Source organism: Balaenoptera ricei, chromosome 15 (assembly GCF_028023285.1).
Source record: "Balaenoptera ricei isolate mBalRic1 chromosome 15, mBalRic1.hap2, whole genome shotgun sequence".
In the NCBI taxonomy this organism is placed as follows: Eukaryota; Metazoa; Chordata; class Mammalia; order Artiodactyla; family Balaenopteridae; genus Balaenoptera; species Balaenoptera ricei.
In genome coordinates, this window is record NC_082653.1 from 47,369,244 (window position 1) to 47,388,511 (window position 19,268).

Consider the following 19,268-nt stretch of genomic DNA (forward strand, 5'->3'; position numbering starts at 1 on the left):
CATCCAAGCATCCAGATGCAAGCCATCTTGCTGTATCCTTTGTCCTTCTTTATATTAAAAAGACATTTGTGGGCTTCCCTGGTGGCGCAGTGGTTGAGAGTCTGCCTGCCGATGCAGGGGACACGGGTTCGGGCCCTGGTCTGGGAAGATCCCACATGCCACGGAGCAGCTGGGCCCGTGAGCCACAATTACTGAGCCTGCGCGTCTGGAGCCTGTGCTCCGCAACAAGAGAGGCCGCGATAGTGAGAGGCCCGCGCACCGCGATGAAGAGTGGCCCCCGCTCGCCGCAACTGGAGAAAGCCCTCGCACAGAAACGAAGACCCAACACAGCCATAAATAAATAAATAAATAAATAAAAAATTAAAAAAAAAGACATTTGTCTTTATTGCATACTAAGAAAAGAAACCTAAATCAAGAAGACCAGTCTGTATTTTGGAAAGCTGAAGAGCATGATTCAGCGCCAGCTTGGTTTCCTGACTACAGTGAAGATCTGAAGAGCCAGTGGGCATACCGGGCATTCGTCTTGTCCAAGATGAGCTCTATCCTAACTCTTTAGAGTAATTTTCTCAGCCTCGGCTGTAAGAAATTTTTAGATTAAGTAGCAAGGTGGGCCCAGAAGATGATCCCGGAATGTAGGTGGGGCGCCAGATCCCCTCGGAGGAAAGCACGACAGAGGAGGACACCGAGTCGCTGCTGTCCCGCTCACTCTGGGAGAGCGGGCTGGATGCGAGGAGGCAGAAGACGTGCAGGGATGACTCAGCTGTCCAGCTCGCATCCCCTTGAGGCCGCAGCCAGCCGATGAGAAGTGAAGCCAGCAGAGGCCCTGTCCCCGAAGTAGGGTGCACTTGTTTAGGACTTCAGCCTCTTGATAATGAGAACATCCTGATTAGTCATTGGAAGGGGACCGTGGCAGACAGAGGCGAGTGCAGCTCGAATCCCCTCCAGCCTGGCTGCAAGGAGTGGGGTCACCCCAGCCCCCGGCTGTCAGCGCTGTCTTCAGCTTTCCAGCCACGGCCATGCTCTTCCCATCACGACCCCAGCCAGTGACTGAGCGAAGCAGCGGTACAGCGGCCTGGCCATCCTCAGGCACGCGGGGCTCCTCTAACGGCCTGTGAGCTCTGTGTGGGGGTCTGTTTCTCTTTCACAGATGCTATTCCCTGTAAACCACTAGGGCTCCTAACTGCACGCAGGGTCTGTTTCCCAGAGAACTCAGCCTGCAACCATTATTATTCATTTGGTAGCAAACATCTTGAAATAGCCTCTGTAGCAAACTTTTCGGTAAAGAGAAAGGATGAGTTAAAGAATCCTAAAACTTAACAGCATTATTTACAGTTGCCAAGGTATGGAAGCAACCTAAATGTCCATCGACAGATGATGGATAAAGAAGACGTGGAATATATAAACAATGGAATACTACTCAGCCATAAAAAAAGAATGAAATATTGCCATTTGCAGCAGCATGGATGAACTTGGAGGGCATTATGCTGAGCGAAATAAGTCAGACAGAGAAAGACAAATACTGTGTGATATCACTTATATGTGGGATAGTGAATAAAACAAAAAAGAAGCAGACTCACAGATATAGAGAACAAACTAGTGGTTACCAGTGGGGAGAGGAAAGGGGGGAGGGGCAATATGGGAGTTGGGGGGAAAAAAGGTTATTATGAGATTGTATGAAATCATGTGTGTGAAACTTTTGAAAATTGTAAAGTACTATAGAATTTAAAGGCTCTTTCATTTAATAAAAATTAAAAATAAATATATAAATAAATGAATAAATATTGACTGAATAAAAAAGAATCATAAAACTTCGGCACAAATGGAAGCTGTCTTTCTCTCGAGTCTGGAGAGCCCCCAGCCCACCCCCAGATGTGCTTGTTCTGGGCTCCAGAGCTGCTTGTTTGGCTGGCCAGCAGCCCAACTGCTGATACCGTCATCTGTATCCTTGATTCCAGAGTAGGTGGTTTTCTTGTACTCACATCCTTGCTTGTGATGTTTTCCCGCAATCCGTAGACCTCTCTCTGGGTTTTCTCTGCTGTCATGTCTTCTACAGCTCATGGGGACATTCAGGTTTACATTCTGATGGTAGGACAATGCTTGCATTGGTTCCTGTTAAAATGTTCTGTAGAAATCTGACTTTCTTTTTTTCTTCTTGTGATTCCCTTTTAATGTAATGGAACTTAACAAGACATAACCCAGTTTTTACATTTAATTCCTTTTGTGTGTTATTCATCTAAAATGCATGTTGGTATAATTGCAAAGTGAAGACCTTTTTTGATTTTTTTCCCCCAGAGAGCCACTTGCCTTCGTACAGTTTATAGACTGATAGATCCATCCTGCCTGGCACTTGGTGTTTGGCCGACAAGGGTTGTGGGTTCTCTGGGCAAGGGAAACCATCGAGCTCACTTGATTTAATGCTGAAGTCACTTTGTTATGTGGCATCGATTTCCCCACATTTCCAGCATCTTTAGCTTTTTCTAACTAGTTGTCATATCAATTAGTCATAAGTATTTCTAATCTTTAACACAATAAGCCTACAAACACCTGGCACATCCAGAGTTTCTCCTTTGACTTGTGCACGCTTGCTTCTAACTTCTGTTCCCCCGTCCGACCCCCCGCATCCTTACCTCCTTAGCGGAACTTCAGGAAACTGTTAGTGCTTGGGTTTTATCTCATTTCATTTCAAACTCTCTCCCAGAAGGGTCTCATATACACACTCCTTTAACTGCTGCCTGTTTTCTGTTACCATCCAGATCCCATTTCTATATTCTAGACCCATATACCCGATTGCCTAGCAGAACATCTTCAGTAAGGTGGTCCACTGACACCTCAAGTTCCAGGATGTCCAGAACCAAACCTGACATGCTTCAGTTATGCAATTCCTTCTGGATCTGACGTCTTGGATAAAATTATTGCCATCTACCGAGCCCTCTGGCGGGTGGGGGGGGTCATTCTTGAGTCCTCCATTTACCCCAACTACTCGACCCGTCCACCTTGACGGTTTCCCCTTCTGGATGTCACTGTGCCAGCTTCTCCTCTTTACCCTGCTGCCCCTGGTCCAGGCCATTTCACTCCCTGTCTGAAATACTACTGCTGCTTCTTCCTGCACGCCCCTGCCTTTCTTCTCAGCCGTCTTACAGAACCTGCTGCAGGGAGAGCATGAGCCCCGGCCTCGCCCGGCCTCTCCAGGCCCGTCTCGTCCCTCCTCAGCCGCCTGCCCGCTGCGCTTACTGCCTGCTGCTGTCTGCCTCTGAACCTTCACACACGCTCCTCCTCTGTTCCTGCCCTCCACTTGGCTAATTTAATTCGTCTGTAAGTCTTAGCCCAAGTGTCCTCTTTCCCAGGAAGCAATCCATGAAGTCCCCACTGATGGGAGGCGCTTTCCCCTCACCCGTGTAACACGTCATACAAATTTCTGTCAGGCTTCTTTTTTTCCCTGAATGATATTTTCCTTACCGTCTCTCTTGCCCATGAATCATGAAACCCTTAGAAGTAAAGACAAAGTATTTTATTCATAGTTATTTTATTTCTGCATTTCAAATGCCAAGCCTTGTAGATATTTTTCACTAAGTGGGATCTGGCGTGTGTGTGTGTGTGTGTGTGTGTATGTGTGTGTGTAGGTATGTTCGAGTGTATGTCAGTATTATCACATAGTAAAACAGTTTTAAGATACCCTTTAGAATTATGGGGTTAAAAGATAACAAACCAACATGTTCTAGGGGAAGTCTGAAGTGGAAAAATGGAGGAGAGAATTTAGTGATTTTCAGCATGTGATCAGCTATGTACAGCTTTTAATATATAATCAGAAATAATCTTTGATGGTCTGTGTAGCATTTTCATCTTTGTAGATGTGTAGCGTGTAGAATTTATAACAAATTATGTAACTAAGTACATTTATATTTTGTGTTTATCAGATTTTGAAAAACTTAGTTCTTTTAAATGATACAGCTTTTATTTTTTGTTTGGGTTTTCTTTACTAGGTTCAGGGCTAAAAAATGCCCACACATTTTAATGTATTTCAATGTAAATGTCATCACTAATTCAGTGATGTTTAAGGAAATATAAGGTACATATTATGTCAATGTGAACATAAGACCATAGCAAAGATCAGGATTACCTATAAAATTCACAATTTCACAAGTAAAAAAACATTCAGAATTCTTTTACTGAATATTTATTGAGCACCGACTGTGTGCCAGGCATGCTCCAGGCACTGGGGATATTTCAGGGTGTTCTGGCCTTCATGGGGCTTCCAGTCAGCCGGGGGTGAGGACTGTGCCAGGGACGATGGGACAGGTGATGGAGGAGGTGACGTTTACAGTGAGGCCCGGCTGCTGGGAAAGCCGTCCAGGCCGGGACAAGTCGTGCCCTTTATAGTCACCCACATTGGATCAGGTTTCCCTGTGGTGGCTTTCCCAGTAGACGTTCTTACACACTGCTTTATTGTCAGGTGGGAACAAATGAGGTAAACACACGTGTATGTTGCCGACCCAGCTGGAAAGTTATGCCATGAAAACCAAACCAAACCCCAAGCTGGCTTGAATGGAAGAGGTAGTGTGTCGATAGCTGCCTGGAAATGTACTTATTCAGGAGGTCTGAATATATCAATAAGTTTTTTACCTTAATCTTTTTTTTTTTTCAATTTTTTAATCATAGGAATCTGATATATTTTTAAAAATATTTATTTATTTATTTATTTATTTATTTGGCTGTGCCAGATCTTAGTTACGGCACATGGGATCTTTGTTGCAGCGTGCGGGATCTTTAGTTGCGGCATTCGGGGTCTAGTTCCCTGACCAGGGATCGAACCCGGGCCCCCTGCATTGGGAGCGCGCGGAGTCTTAGCCACTGGACCACCAGGGAAGTCCCTACCTTAATCTTTCAAAATGTTAGACTGTTAGGCTAGGTAAACCTAGAATGAGGATTTTCATAGTAAAATAGAAATATACTATCAATACCAAGGAATGAATTTTGACCAGTGTTTGGATTTTCTACATTTTTTTAAAAGGCAGTTACAGATAGAATACAAGGACTATTATTGCCCAAGAGTAACTTGCCAATACTTGTTGTAGAGTGAAAAAAAAGTCGTTCTCATTTGTTTGGGTCTTTCGGGAAAAGCTGCTTTCATTCGCCAAATACTCTTGTATATTGTAAATTTGTTCGTTATTGTATCTACCAGAGGCGGCGGGGGGGGGGGGTATTCATAACTGCAATCCTAAAACTAATTTTTAGCTATTAATTTCAAGGAATTCTTGCCACCAATTTCATTTCCTTATTCCACTGAGTAAGGTCTTATTTTCTTTGTTGTTCATCTTTCTTCCCAATTCCATTTCTTGTCCAGAGACCAGTGATGATTTTAATGAAAATGGGAAGTGGAAGGTGAAAAAGAAGACACCTAGAGAATCTGGCATTTGAGAGCTTATTCTTGTAATATTTAAGCAATGGCTGTAATTTAATTAAGATAAAATGATCACTTCAGGTTTTTTTTTTTTCTTTTCTTTCTTATAGGGAGAATTCAAGTTGGGACAGTAATCTCTTTAAAACATTCAGGGAAGGAAGTTTGCTTGGGGCAAGTAAAAGAGACTGTCCCGTTGGGGTCCAAGATAAAGTGCAATATTTATGTTATTACGAAGTTTTTTTTTTCTTTTCTGAAATATCTCTCTCTATATATATAGATATACAGCATGTACTGTGGGCTAACTGAAAATGTGTAATTTCATTTGTTGTTTATTTTCTCTTTATATCTTATCAATTTTTGTTTGTTTTATAGAAAATACTGCAGTTTCTACCTGAACGAATTTTCTTTCGATGGCATTACCAGAGTATAGGTAAGAACAATTACAAAAATTTTAAGTAATATAGATTTCTTCCAATAGTATTTTCAGTATTGTTTTATATAATCAGCACCATCAAGATAGGTTACAGCAAGGAATATTAAAAAGAGTGTGCTAATTAAAGCTGAGACAGTCCCACCTGGACTTTGGAGGGAAGTACATCATCTGTCTCCTGCTCTAAAAGTGGTTCACAGACCAGCAGTCTCAGCCTCACCTGAGAGCTTGTTAGAAAATGCAGGATCTCAGGCCCCAGCCAGACCTCTTGAATTACAGCCTGCTTTTCCAGCAAGAGTCCCAGGGGATTCCTGTGCACGTAAAGTTGATCTGGAGTATTTTATTTAAATAATTTTACATTTTTTTTCTTGCAAGAATATCTTGTTCTTCAGGCCTTTATCATGGACTCAGAATTATTCTGTTTGACCGTTTTAGAATGTGGCAGCAAGAGGGAACTTGAAATAAAGCAAGTTACCGTGGCTGCCCTTCTGTCCAGTTCTTGACATGTAACAGTTTACTCTCAATTTACTGCTCACAGTACAACGAGAGTAATTTGTGGCATTGATTGTGAATTCTACCTTATCTTTAAAGAGTGTCCGGTTTAGTCCTTCTGCCTTAGAGGACTCTGACATTTCCTGTAACTTTTCTGCCTTACCAGGTGGTCATATTTGAGGAGAGCATGACCTTATAGTGGAATCCTAACTATTAGATCATTCATCCATTCAAATATTTATTGAGGGAGAGACTTTTGTGTGCAAAGTTCAGGGGCAAAAACAGAGCATCTCACCATGCTGTATTATGTAAGCTGATTGCCTAATGGGGATTAGGTGAGAAAAAACGAGTACAGTATGATCATTGCTCTACACAAGAAGTGTAATGGGCGCAAAGAAGAAAAGTTGAATAATTCTATTCAGAGGGATTGAGGAAGCCTTTGAAAGAGGTCATTTCAGTCTGAGCCTTGAAAGATGAGTGTGGGAAGGGCTTTCCAGGTGAGAGATCAATAGGAAAAAGACAGGGAACCTGAAAGAACGTGGCACAGTCAGGGGATGTTCCAAAATTCAGGGTCCTAAACTTAATTTAGGATTATTTATGTGAAAACTGTAACCAATCCTTATATAAACGGAATTATTTAAAGTTATATGTTATAAATGTTATAAACGTAAAGAAGGTAAAGTATATATACCAAGCACACTGTTGAACTGAATGAATAAATCGTTATCTTAAGGTCGTGCCTTTGTCTTTCAATCTTTCAAACACACAAAGAAAGTTTTTCTTTAAATTTTAGAGTTGTTGATAGCCTTTCTGTTTAACTGATGCTTTGACCTTCTGTATTTAAATTAAGGTAAAAATAAAAAAAATTAAACATTAAGTATAAGTTAGAGCGACGTCACGGGGATTTGTGATGCTTTGCGGTACAGCAGGAATGGATGACAATGAAAAATACCTGCATGCAGTGTTTATCTGTGCTCCTTACGATCCTTCAGTGTTGTTTATGCCGTCTGTGTGAAAACCACCCTCATTTTCTTCAGATAATACTTTACAATGTCTGAAGACCAGTAGGCTCCCCTCAGCAGGAATGAACTTACTAGAACTATGTGGAAATTAACTTGCCACTTGTGTTGTGAAACTTTAGGTACCCAGTAGGCAGTGTGTAGTATCACTTTAACTCTGCCCAGGACCTCGTGGGCTGGTTACAACTGCTGGTACAAGTAGCGTTGGTACCCAGTTTAAGAGTATCTTTCTGAGAACAGTGACTTCTGGCTCGGGGGGGCTGCAGAGCGCCAGGTCTCCTGAGCCCCTGGGAGAGCAGGTGTTGTCTTTGTCCGTTGTGTAGAATAAGCCGGCTCCGTAACTCAGTCAGAATGCATCATGTCTCAGGACATTCAAATATGAGCATTTGTGTATCAGATCGTCCTTATTATTGACACTTGTATACTTAATGCTTGAATCAAGCAGGCTCTTTTCAGATAAATAAATTTTTGCATGATTTATCGAAATGGGTAGAAGTTGGTGTTGCGACAGGCCCTCATCCCTTTTCTGATGCTCTTCAGGCTAGATGTGGGTTGAATCAGAGTTTCTCAGATTTCAGAATGGCAGTGTGGTGCGTGGGTGCATAACGACCATTGAGTCAACATTAGTGTCTGTAAGTAACCCCCAGGGGCCTGGGCAGCACCCTGTAACCCAGAGTGTCACGTTTTCTGTAGCCTGAGGTGTAAGTACTCATCATTGTGAGATAACTACACCCCAAATAGCCTCAGGCTAGCCCGGTGTTGCCACCGCATGAGTTCAGGTCACGTCAGGTCTTGTCCACTAAAGAATTACACAGAAAGAGAAAAACAAGTATCGTATACTAACGCATATATGTGGAATCTAAAAAAATGGTATAAATGATCTTATTTGCAAAGCAGAAATAGAGACACAGACATAGAGAACAAACGTATGGATACCAAGGGGGTAAGAGGGGGGTGGGATGAATTGGGAGATGGGGATGGATATATATACACTATTGATACTACGTATAAAATAGATACCTAATGAGAACCTACAGTACCGCACAGCACAGGGAACTCTACTCAGTGCTCTGTGGTGACCTAAATGGGAAGGAAATCCAAAAAAGAGGGGATATATGTATATGTGTAGCTGATCCACTTTACTGTATGGTGGAAACTAACACAACATTGTAAAGCAACTATACTCCAATAAAAAAAAATGAAAATGTAAAAACAAAAGAGTTACACAGAAAAGTTTGTTTTCATAGCTTTTTGGATTTTGAAATCGCCAATAAGTGACTGTGGATTTGTAATTCTACACATTTTTTTTTTTTTAATACCTCAGCTGTACCTCTTGCATTCTTCCCAGTTTGTTTGGACCTGTTGAAACTGTTGCTGTTTGTCATTCAAGGTCTTGACCAAGTTCGTTATAGAAAGTAAGAAACTGTAAGGAAATACCAGATTTCAAAGGGAAGGAATGTGCCTTGGATCTCTCCTTAGCACTGGCGTCTTGACGTGTGCAAAACCTCCGGAGTCAGGGCAGGAGGCTTTTCCCAGCGCCCGACAGTCTAGGGACCTAAGCTCCCTTATTGCAGGTTTTCGCATTCTATATAGATGTCTGGTATTCCTTACCTAATAGGAAGAACACTGCTGTGTAAACCTCTTAATTAAATGTTATTTGTGCCTGGTAGGGGCCAAGGTACTCTGAAATATTGGGTTAGCACCTTGGAGTTTGGTTTTCACACCACTGACACAGGATGCTTCCTGCCCCACAGTACAGATGACAGTGTTACTAGGCACAGAAGCCGAAAATATGAGCAACTCCTGTATCTGCAAGTCTTAGAAGCTCTCAGACCCACCGGATAGCCACATTTTACCCTGAGAAGGAAGGAGATAATTCGAAACATCAACTGCCACAGTGTTTGAAGTTGGCTTCTTATCTTGTCATCGTGTTTTGTCTGTAGCAAAGAGAGACATTCTATTTCTCTTAAAAGTGTTTTTAGAGGGAAAAAATAGTCTGTAAGGTTTTTAAGGCTGGCTCCTTGCTATAAATCTGTGAACAAGGAACATATTTGAACTCTAAGGCTTGCAGTGTGAAAGGAACACTGGCTCATTATTCTGAGCTTCTGTAGATACTGATTCAAGTGATGTTTGGAGAGTAAGGAGATTAGGGAAGTGGCTGACACAACACTTATGAACTCTGTGATATATGCTGACCCGTTACTCACCTATTTGCAAATTTCCATTACTAATTACAAATGGAAAAAAATTTATTAGATTTTTCTTGAAGTCCATTTTAGGCCAGTAAATCATGGTGGGTAAACGTGGCTGCTTGAAGCCTTATCTGAGAGTAATACTGAGAACTGACAGGGAGTGAGATGATGACAAAGAATGGCACAGCAGCAAACCAGGGATATTTGGTGCAAGGGCAGGCTGTGGCACCCCTTAATGTGCCCATGTGTCTTAGTACAGGACTCAAGTTATACATGTGTTCGCTTTAAGAAGGTTTACTACTCCTGAGCTTCTATAAAGAAGATTTTCTGTCCCATTCAGTGTATAGTGCTGCGTCTGTACTCAGTAAATGTTTGCCGAGTGGATGAAAGTATATATTTTGTATTAGAGATGTTTTATATTAAAAATGTTAAAAAAATAAGTAACCTTTGGGCTTAAAGGAGCAGGCTCAATTAATGAAAGTTCACACATGTACAAAACTTCATACATGGTTTTTATATATGAGTCACTGAATCTAGTTTGTTCAACTAGGTTTTTCTTATACATAGTATAAAAACCAGGTACATAACTAAACTGCAAATATGTTCATGGCTTTTAAAGAGTATCCCTGCGTTGGGTATACCCTGAGCTACCCAGTGGGCTCACATTGCCTGGGATGTGAACACACTCTCTGAGGCTCATTTCTCATAGTTTCTGCTGCTCACTCTTCGGCAGTCTGAGTCTGACAGCCCTCCCAGGGCCCCTCCCAGTCAGCCCACTCTTCCCGAGGGAGCGGGGGCTCCCCAGGCACTTCACACCAGGACTCCCTCAGGGTGCATCACAGCCACGCTGGGCTAAGTCCGGGGCCCTGTGTGCCTCATGCCCACCGAGGGCTGGCTGGGCCTGATGCCCTGTCAGCTCACTTGGTGTCCTCCCAGGATCCTATCTCGGGTGCTTCCCCGATCACTGCTCTGCGTTTCTTCCCCTCCTTCGCCTTTGTGCTCTGCCCTCCGGAAGCCCTCTTCTTGGGTTAAGCGACAGCCCTACAGCCTCGGCCTCTTGCTTTCACCTCCTTGGCTGCAGAAACCTGGGTTTTCTCTGATGCTTCTCTGTCTCCCTCCGGGGTATGGGGGTGAGACCACGGTCTTTTTTCCTTCAAGGCCCATTCCAGACCTCATCCACCACCCCTTCTACGGAAACCTCTCTCCCTTGACGATGCTGCCTTCTTCCCCTTGTTGTTGCCATGTCCTCTGATCTTCTGCTCGCTTGCTTTTCTTTTTTAATGGCTTTGCTCTCTCTCAGCCCTTTTCCTTCATGGCAAGCTACCCATCAGCCCCTTGACCCCCTCGCCTTCTGTGGCTTCCTGACTTCTCTTCCAACCCTTGTCATGATGCAGATTCTCTGTCTGACCACAATCTCCATCCCTGATCTTTCACTCAGTCATTTCCAGGCTACCTGCTCTGTTTTTTCTTTTTCTAAAATACAGCTTTTTAAAAGTATAATTGACATAAAACAAATTGTACATGTTTAAAATATACATTTTGATAAGTTTAAGCATAAGTATACACCTGTGCAGCCATTGCTGCAATCAAGATAATGAACATAGCCATCACTACCAAAAGTTTCCTCCTGCCCCATTCCACCCTTCCCCAGCTCACCCCCCAGTCCCCAGGCAACCACTGATCTGCTTTTTGTTCTTATAGTTTGATTTTTTAGAGTCTTATAGAAATAGAATCATGCAGTGTACGCTTTTTTGTTTGACTTCTTTCGCTCAATATAATTATTTTGAGAGTCATCTGTGTTGGTGCATATATTAATAGTTCATTCCTTTTTATTTCTAAGTTGTACGGTAGTCCATTGAATGGATATACCATAGTTTTTTTATCCATTCATTCGATGATGGGACTTTGGGTTGTTTCTAGTATGTGGCTACAAATAAAGCTACTGTAAACATTTGTGTACAAGTCTTTGTGTGGACATGTGCTTTCCAGTCTCTTGAGAATGGAATGGCTGAATCAAATAAAGACATATGTTTAGCTGCCAGACTATTTTCCCAAGTGGTTGTACCATTTTACATTCCTGCCAGCAGTGTGAGAGTTCCGATTACTCCACATTCTCATCAACACTTAGTCTTATCAGTCTTTTAATTTTAGCAGTAGTGGTATCTCGTTGTGGTTGTAATTTGCATTTCTCTAATGACTAATGATCTTGAGCATCTTTTCATGTGCTATTTGCCACCTGTATGTCTTTGGTGAAGTGTATCTTTGAATCTATTGCCTATTTTTAAATTGAGGGTTTCCCCCCCTAATACTGAATTTTAAGAATTCTTCACATATTCTAGTTATAAGTGTTTTAATCAAATATATGATTTGAAAATACTGTCTTCCCGGCTCTGGCTCATCTTTTCATTTCTTTAATAGTGTCCTTCAAAGAGTAGAAGTTTTTACTTTTGATGAAATCCAATGTATCAGTTTTGCTTTTATGGCTTGTGCTTCTGGTGTCATGTCTAAGGAATCTTTGCCTAACCCAAGATCACAAAGATTTTCTCCTGTGTTTCCTTCTAGAAGTTTTATAGTTATGTATTTCACATTTAGGCCCTTGATTCATTTTGAGGTAATCATTGTTAATTTCAGCTTCCTCCAGTAGACTGCTGCTCTCCTGTGCTTAGATGTTGTAGTGCCAGAAAGTCCTGTGCTTCTGCTGCACTGGCGCTTTCAGCAGAGTTTGTGCACCAGCACCCACTTGGCATTTCTCCATGTTCTTGCCCCTTCTCTGATGTCATACTGCCATTGCTTATTAATTGGTTTGAGGCATGACGCATACCCAGAGGGAGGTTTTTTTTTAAATTAAAAATAAATAAGAAAGAATTTTGTAATGTTAAAGTTAGATTTGACACGTCTTTGTGAAATTGTGGCCTTAAAAATATCTTTAAAAGATCTTGAAAAGATTGCCACTTTATCAGGAGAAATCTTCAAGCATTGCAATTCTTATCAGTGAGATAAGCAAAGAAGTAGACTTTGAAAGCATTGATTAATTTGCTTCCATTAAAGCCAGGAAAGTAAAAGTATAATACATTCTGTGTTATAAATATTTAAACTAATGTGATTTTTCATAATACTTTTTCATTTTTCAATATTGAGCTTTTTGACTTTTCAATATTTTTCAACTACTTTACTGTACTCATTCATTTATTCTTTTTTCACATGAGTCAATATAGTGGCAATCAGTAGGGTTGAAGAGGCACATAAAAGAGATGGAGGTGGGTATAATCACAGTTTGGCTGAGGAGTTTAAAAATCCAAACAGGAATGAAATACAGAGAGAAACTTTTTGAAATTAAAGTGAAACGGATTTCATAATGGTAAAGTAAAAGTAGAAATATCTTTGTGAACTTAGGGTCTTTAAGAAATACCTAATATGGCCAGGGAAGGCTCTCAGGTACTCATCACCAATTCTCATGTTGAAACCCTCTGACATGTGCCTGCACTGCACACATTTTTCTTTATAATGTTGATCTTATTTAAAAAGAGGTCCTTAGAGAATAGCTGATGCCCTATCTTTTGGGGAGAATGTGCTTCGCATGTACCAGACACTGTTCTAAGCATGTATATAAACTCATTTAAACCTCATTACAATGCTCTCTGGTAGGCACTGTTGTTATCCCATTTTACAGATGAGAAAACTCAGGCATGGTGAAAGTAAGTAGGTGACCCAGGTTACGCAGTAAGCACAGAACCTAGATTTGAACCCTAGCAGTCTGGCTCCTGAATCTGGCTTGCAACTGCTAAGCTGCACTGCCTCACACATCTGAGAGTTTCTGAATACAGCAGGATGGAATAGATCAAATATATACGTGTTAGTTTTCTATTGCTGCTGTAACGAATTAACAGAATCATTTCAAAAAGTAGGGAACTATTGACAGATACGGGGCATAGATTCTATATGTCTGTTTGTAAAGTCTGTTCTTTTCCTATGTATTTTCTCCTCCCTGTGTAGGGAAGTGTGGATATAGGCAACTATGGGTAGGATGAGAGTTTAAAATAAAAATGTTGAGCCCATTTCAAGAAGGGGAAGGAAGGACTGACAACCCCCCCCCCCCCGTGGTTACACACAATGACCAGGAGAAAGTGTTTCCAAGAATGTGTTGCAAGATGATGGATTTGCCAGATGTCTGGGAAGAGAGCTGTCTGTGCAGACTTTATCCCAAGTCTCCCGGGAGGTGAGGTTCTGCCGGCTCTGCCAAGCCTCGGGAGGTCCTCATGGGCATAATGGAGCAACTACTAAGCTGAGGCAGAGTGGACTTGAGCCAGGAATGGATGAACAGGGAGGCGAGGGACGAGGACCCGGTGGAGGACAGATGTGGGATAAGTAGTCCCGTGAGCACAGGCACTCAGGGCTCGGCTGTGAGAGAGCCCAGCCTAGTCAATGCTGACTCTGGACCCCAAATCACTGGACATGCTTTGGTGACAGATGTGGAGGGAAGTGGGCATTTTAACTTCCTACTTCATCGCAAACCATTAGTAATTCAGTGCTGCAACCTAGTCACGACAATGGTGAGTTCCCACCGAGCCCGGCGGTGAGTTCCCACCGAGCCCGGCGTTAGGCGTTATCAACAGTACAGCAGATAGCTGTGCAAGGTTCCTTCAGAAAGCCAATGATTTCATTCCAGGTAATGAATTCCTAAAGTGTATGCATTTAACCGACACACGTGTATCTGTCCACATAGATACGACCTGTAGCAGTTGTCGAGGCACTGGCTCTATTTCTTCAAAATATATTGGTGGTGTAAAGTGACTTGATATCCAATTTTAAAATATTGCACAAAACTTTCCATCAGGAAATCTAAATAATTTTTTTTTCTCAAAAAAATTGGGAAAAAAGGTTCTCTCGCTTAAGACTTCCAATTTATTTTTATTTTAAAAGATTACTTCCTTTTTGAGGTTGAGATCTCATTTAGGGGCTACATGTGATACTGAGGTGTGGTTGCCAAGCCATCTCCATGCTAAAGGCATGAACACATCTAGCGAGTAATAGGTACTATGTCTCCGTCCTCATGAGGGAGACTTCTTCCCCCAGTGGGCTGCAGCACCAGCTGGTGTAGTTCTGAGGAAACCTTGAATCCCTCTCCTCAACAGTGACCAAAGTGCTCTGCTAGATGATTTACTGATGGACAGAACCCATAAATGTGGTTGTCATTGCAAAGAGAGAGACATGCTGTCCTGAATATTTGCAAAATGGTCTTGTAAAAATGTTTTGTGAGTGGTAGTTTTATATTATGTTTTCCTTTAGAGATTTAAAGAAATCATTCATTTTGTGCCTGACAGAGACATTTGCACATAATCCACTGTGGGCATTTGGGTTACCTTAATATCAATCACTTTGACTCTTTTAAAAGAATTTTGAAGGGGTTCATACTTAAAGTATTTTTATCCTAACAACATCTCTCCTTCTATGACATTGCTTTGCTTCTGAAGGTCAGCCTTCTTCCTTTTATTTTCTAAAAATGATATCTTTTGTCATAAGTACATTTTTTCTTTCTAAAACTAATTTTTAAAAAATAGGTCTTAGATATGCATTCATATACTCCATTTCTAATTCATTGTTTTAAACTTTCAGGCTCAACGTTAAAGAAGCTTCTACACACTGGAAATTCTCTTAAGGTATTTATTTTAGATGAAAGTGTAATGGCTTTTTTCATTACTCTTAAACTTATTCATGCCATAAAGTGACAAAATTAGGCCATTTTGAAAGAAAAATCTGTAAAAGCCATTTAACTTAATTTTTATTTTAATTGAGAAATGATATGACAAATATTGTTAGAGTTTTTGTACTTACATCATAATTTATTGTGCTAGAGATTTTAAACATTATTAGGAGAAAGTGGCTTGGGATTCAGAGTTTGGAATCCTGCGTTCTAATTTCGATTCTGCCATGTGCAGCCAGGGGACCACCGACGAGGTGCTGACTGCTTCAGCTTTATCATCGGAAAAGAGAAGTTGAACCAATCCTCCCTAAGCTTCAGGGCTAATGTGCCTGATTCTGTTCACCCCATAATCTTGTTGTTAAAAATTATAGTTGTCTCTCAATTATTTTTTGCTATTTTCGGGAACGCTTGTGGGGAAAAAAAGCAGCAGAGGCTTACTCTTGAATGTTTATTTGCAGCATATTGATCTTGTAATTTAGGTTAAAATTGGCTTATTTTAAAATGAATGTGCCTTTTATAAAAGTATACCATTTGATGCTGGAATAAGATGACCCTAAAACATAAGTGGCAGAAGAAGCCAACCTGGGATGTATGTTTTATGGAAGATAATTCAACTTCATAGCTATTTAATTTATGTGTGTGCCTTTAATAAGCTAATACATTTTTGGTTTTATATCAGTTTAAACAATCCTAGCCACTCATACTGGATAGGTTCACTCTCTCTTACCTGTTGGAAAAAAAGAGATGAACTGTCCCTAGTTTCATGATTGTTCCATATTTTGTCCCTCCTATTTTAATTAATGGTCTTATAGCTAAAACTTACCAGCTTGTTATCTTCTATTTATTATTGGACTTATTGATATTTAATTATCTTAATGCAGTTAACATAAAAAATTGGAGATTTGTGATCGAAGTATGTAGAAAATTTTCTCTGTTAAATTTGATATAATTTGGTTAGATATACATAGAGCCCTGTCATTTTTCGTTGGTGCTGAATAGCATTATGTATTCAGCATGGTCACCACTCATCTTACCTGCTGGGCAGGTGTGAGCGGCTGAGCAGAGCAGAGCAGTGCTGAGTCCAGGGCATGTCTGGAAGGGTGTCATGGGATCAGTGTTGATGGGGTATCTGTCTTGGTGTATTTGACTTCTCTGGGGGGTCAGCCAAGCTCTTCTCCCTCCCTCTCTCCCTCCCTCCCTCCATCCCTCCCTTCCTTCCTTCCTGTCCCTCCTCTTCCTCTTACCTTTCCTGCAGAGCCTGGGGCTTGGCTTGAACACTTGCTGTGGAGGAATCAGCACCACTTTGGTGTCACTGAAAGGAGATCAGGCAGCCCCTCAGTTGCCTGTATTTGGAGCTCACTACATCTTTCAGCTGCGTCTGACATTTTTTTCATCTCCTTCGCTTATTTAACCTCTTTTATTGACATCATCTTCCCAGCCATTTAGGAATATAAAAATGGAGTTACCTGTGTTTATGAATTCTGGGAATGGGAAGTTGAAAGTAAGTGCAGAGGAGGAAGAAGGGCACATCTGCCTATATGGATATTTTCTGCCGGTGATGCCAACGATTCGGAGCATGGCAGAGGGTAGGAGAGAATAGAGTAGGGACACAGACAGGGGAGCCAGGTCTTCAGGGTCCTATTCAGCTCTGAGTGTCCTGATTTTCAAGAACGTCATACATGTGCATAATGTAGTGACATGACAGAAATTCTATCCAAAGCACAGCGTTGATGATACGGGTGCTGTTGCCATAAGGAATGAAATACTGCTAATAGGAAATGCTTAGGTAGCACTTATGTGAGTTGGGCAGTTCTGACTCGGTTCACCCCATACCAGCACTTTGTGGAAAACTCTGTTATCATCCCTGTTTTACAGATGGGGGCGCCGAGGCACAGAGGAGTTAAGTGGTCCTCCACGGCTCACAGCTAAAGCTAGAAAGTGGCTGAGGCTGCACTGGAGCTCAGGCACTCTGGCCCTCGTGCTGGGTTGCAGTGCCCTTGCTTCCTGGTCACTCAGAGAAGGACTCGGTGCAGGACTTAAGTAATGCTTTTAGCTTCTAGGTTATTTTCCCCCAGAACCAATGCTACATTGCAATGCATTTCTACAAATACATGTACGTATTTACTTTTGTTGCCTTTGATATTGTTTTTAGATAAGATGTGAAGGAATCAGGCTGTTTCTCCTGTGGCTTCAAGCACTTCAGACAAACTGTGCAGAGGAGCAGGTGCTGATCTTTGCTTGCCTGGTGCCCGGTTTCCCAGCCATCATGTCGTCCAGGGGGCCCTGTACCCTGGAGACACTCATCAATCCTGGCCCCAGCGCAGCTGACGGTGAGCGATGGTGGCACATCTTACAGGTGGAAACAACCCTCCAAGTTGCATTGAGGAATTCCTTGGTCTGTCCTTTTCCTGAATAGAAGCCTTGGTTTCATAGATGGGTAGTCATGTTTCGTACTCACAGTAGATTCTTACAAACATTAGAACTGACAGAGTTGGAGCCTGTTTTATATGAAATGATGACAGGAGAGATTTACTGGAGTGGTGGAAACAGGAATGGAAGGGAGGGGACGGCTGTTGGCAGGAGCACAGACACATGGTACGTCCGGAGTGGTGCTTTTATTGCTGTTAATGAGATTTAAATCCGCCTCCCAAACTGCTGCCTGTTGCCCTCATCGCGATTGTTCTGTAAGTGGGCGTTCATCTGCTCCCCCAGGCTCTTTGTTGCCAGCTGTGTATTTTCGTACAACGTTCATGGAAGGACAGTGGTGGCCTCTCCGGACTATTAATGCCAGCCGTTTGTGCCCAGTGAGTTTTCAAGGAACTTGCCCGTTAGGGCCACTGATTTATTATTGCCTATCACGTTATTGCCCAGTGACAGGTATTTGATCTTGAGCTGGCCAGAGCAGAATGTGAAAGGGAAAAGAATGGTCCAGTGAGGGAGGTGCCTTCATGGGCATCTGTCCCCTGTGTCAGATGGGCCTGGCCTGAAGTGTGAGCAGTTCCAGTGGTTGGTACATATATTTTATTTTATTTTTTTGAAATTTTTATTGGAGTGTAGTTGATTTACAATGTTGTGCTAGTTTCTGCTGTACAGCAAAGTGAGGTACATGTATTTTAATAGAGGCCATTTTTCAAAGCCCTGTTTGAAATTTAACTTTGGTGAAAGAGCTTTCCTTATTTTCCACTCTGCAGCAAAGATATATCCAGAAGAAATCACGCCACTCCTGCCAGCCATATCAGGGGAAAAGATCACTGAGGACCAAACATGCTTTTTTCTTCAAATACTGTTGAAATATATGGTTACTCAGGTATGAGCAAAATTGTGGATAAAATTCAGTGATGGTCGTATTCTCAGTAGGAAAAAGAAAACATTGCCTCTTTTCTTCCTGTTTGTTCATATTTTATATTTTTGCTTTTTCTTTGAGGTGATCTTATTTGATATTTCACTAAACGTGGAATGTGTGCCAGGACACCTCAGCAGAGACCAGGCCTACATACTAGTGTGTGTGTGTGTGTGTGTGTGTGTGTGTGTGTGCGCGCGCGTGTTTATGTGTGCGTAAAGGACGCAATTCCGTCCTCCATCTGTCTCCTTTACTTTCACATGGTTTCATATTATTCACACAGAACACTTCACTTATGACACTTCTGCTCACCAAATGTGTGGGATTTGAATCACCTAGTAATTCTCTGTGACACTAGCCGGGTGTCTTACAATTTAACTCACTTCCGACACTCTACCTGGAGGTGGCCTCAGGTCTCACAGGAAGGGACTCAGTCCTCTAATGTGCCCCCACCCCCTCAGATGCCAGTCGCAGGGAGTCGGTCCCCAGGTTGCCCACGACTTCTGTCCAATCTGCCTACAAATCGGAGGTTCACATGACTCACTCCTCAGGTTCAATTCATTTTCTGAGTGGCTCACAGAACTCCGGGAAACACTGATTTACATTTACCAGTTTATGGAAGGATATGATAGAGGACACGGATGAACAACCAGATGAAGACACACACATAGGGTGAGGTCTGGGGGCGTCCTGGGC

The 19,268-nt window shown here is 42.0% G+C and overlaps 1 protein-coding gene across 3 annotated transcripts in view; it reads left to right on the top strand.

Moving 5' to 3' along the window:
• Nucleotides 1–19,268, top strand: part of RALGAPA2 (Ral GTPase activating protein catalytic subunit alpha 2) — a 281,669-nt gene that overhangs the window by 42,066 nt on the left and 220,335 nt on the right. For all 3 annotated transcript variants that reach the window (XM_059898891.1, XM_059898892.1, XM_059898893.1), the window contains exons 4-7: nucleotides 5,771–5,828; nucleotides 15,145–15,188; nucleotides 17,385–17,562; nucleotides 18,424–18,539. In XM_059898891.1, coding sequence (XP_059754874.1) covers nucleotides 5,771–5,828; nucleotides 15,145–15,188; nucleotides 17,385–17,562; nucleotides 18,424–18,539 — 396 coding nt within the window. The remainder of the gene's footprint in view (nucleotides 1–5,770; nucleotides 5,829–15,144; nucleotides 15,189–17,384; nucleotides 17,563–18,423; nucleotides 18,540–19,268) is intronic.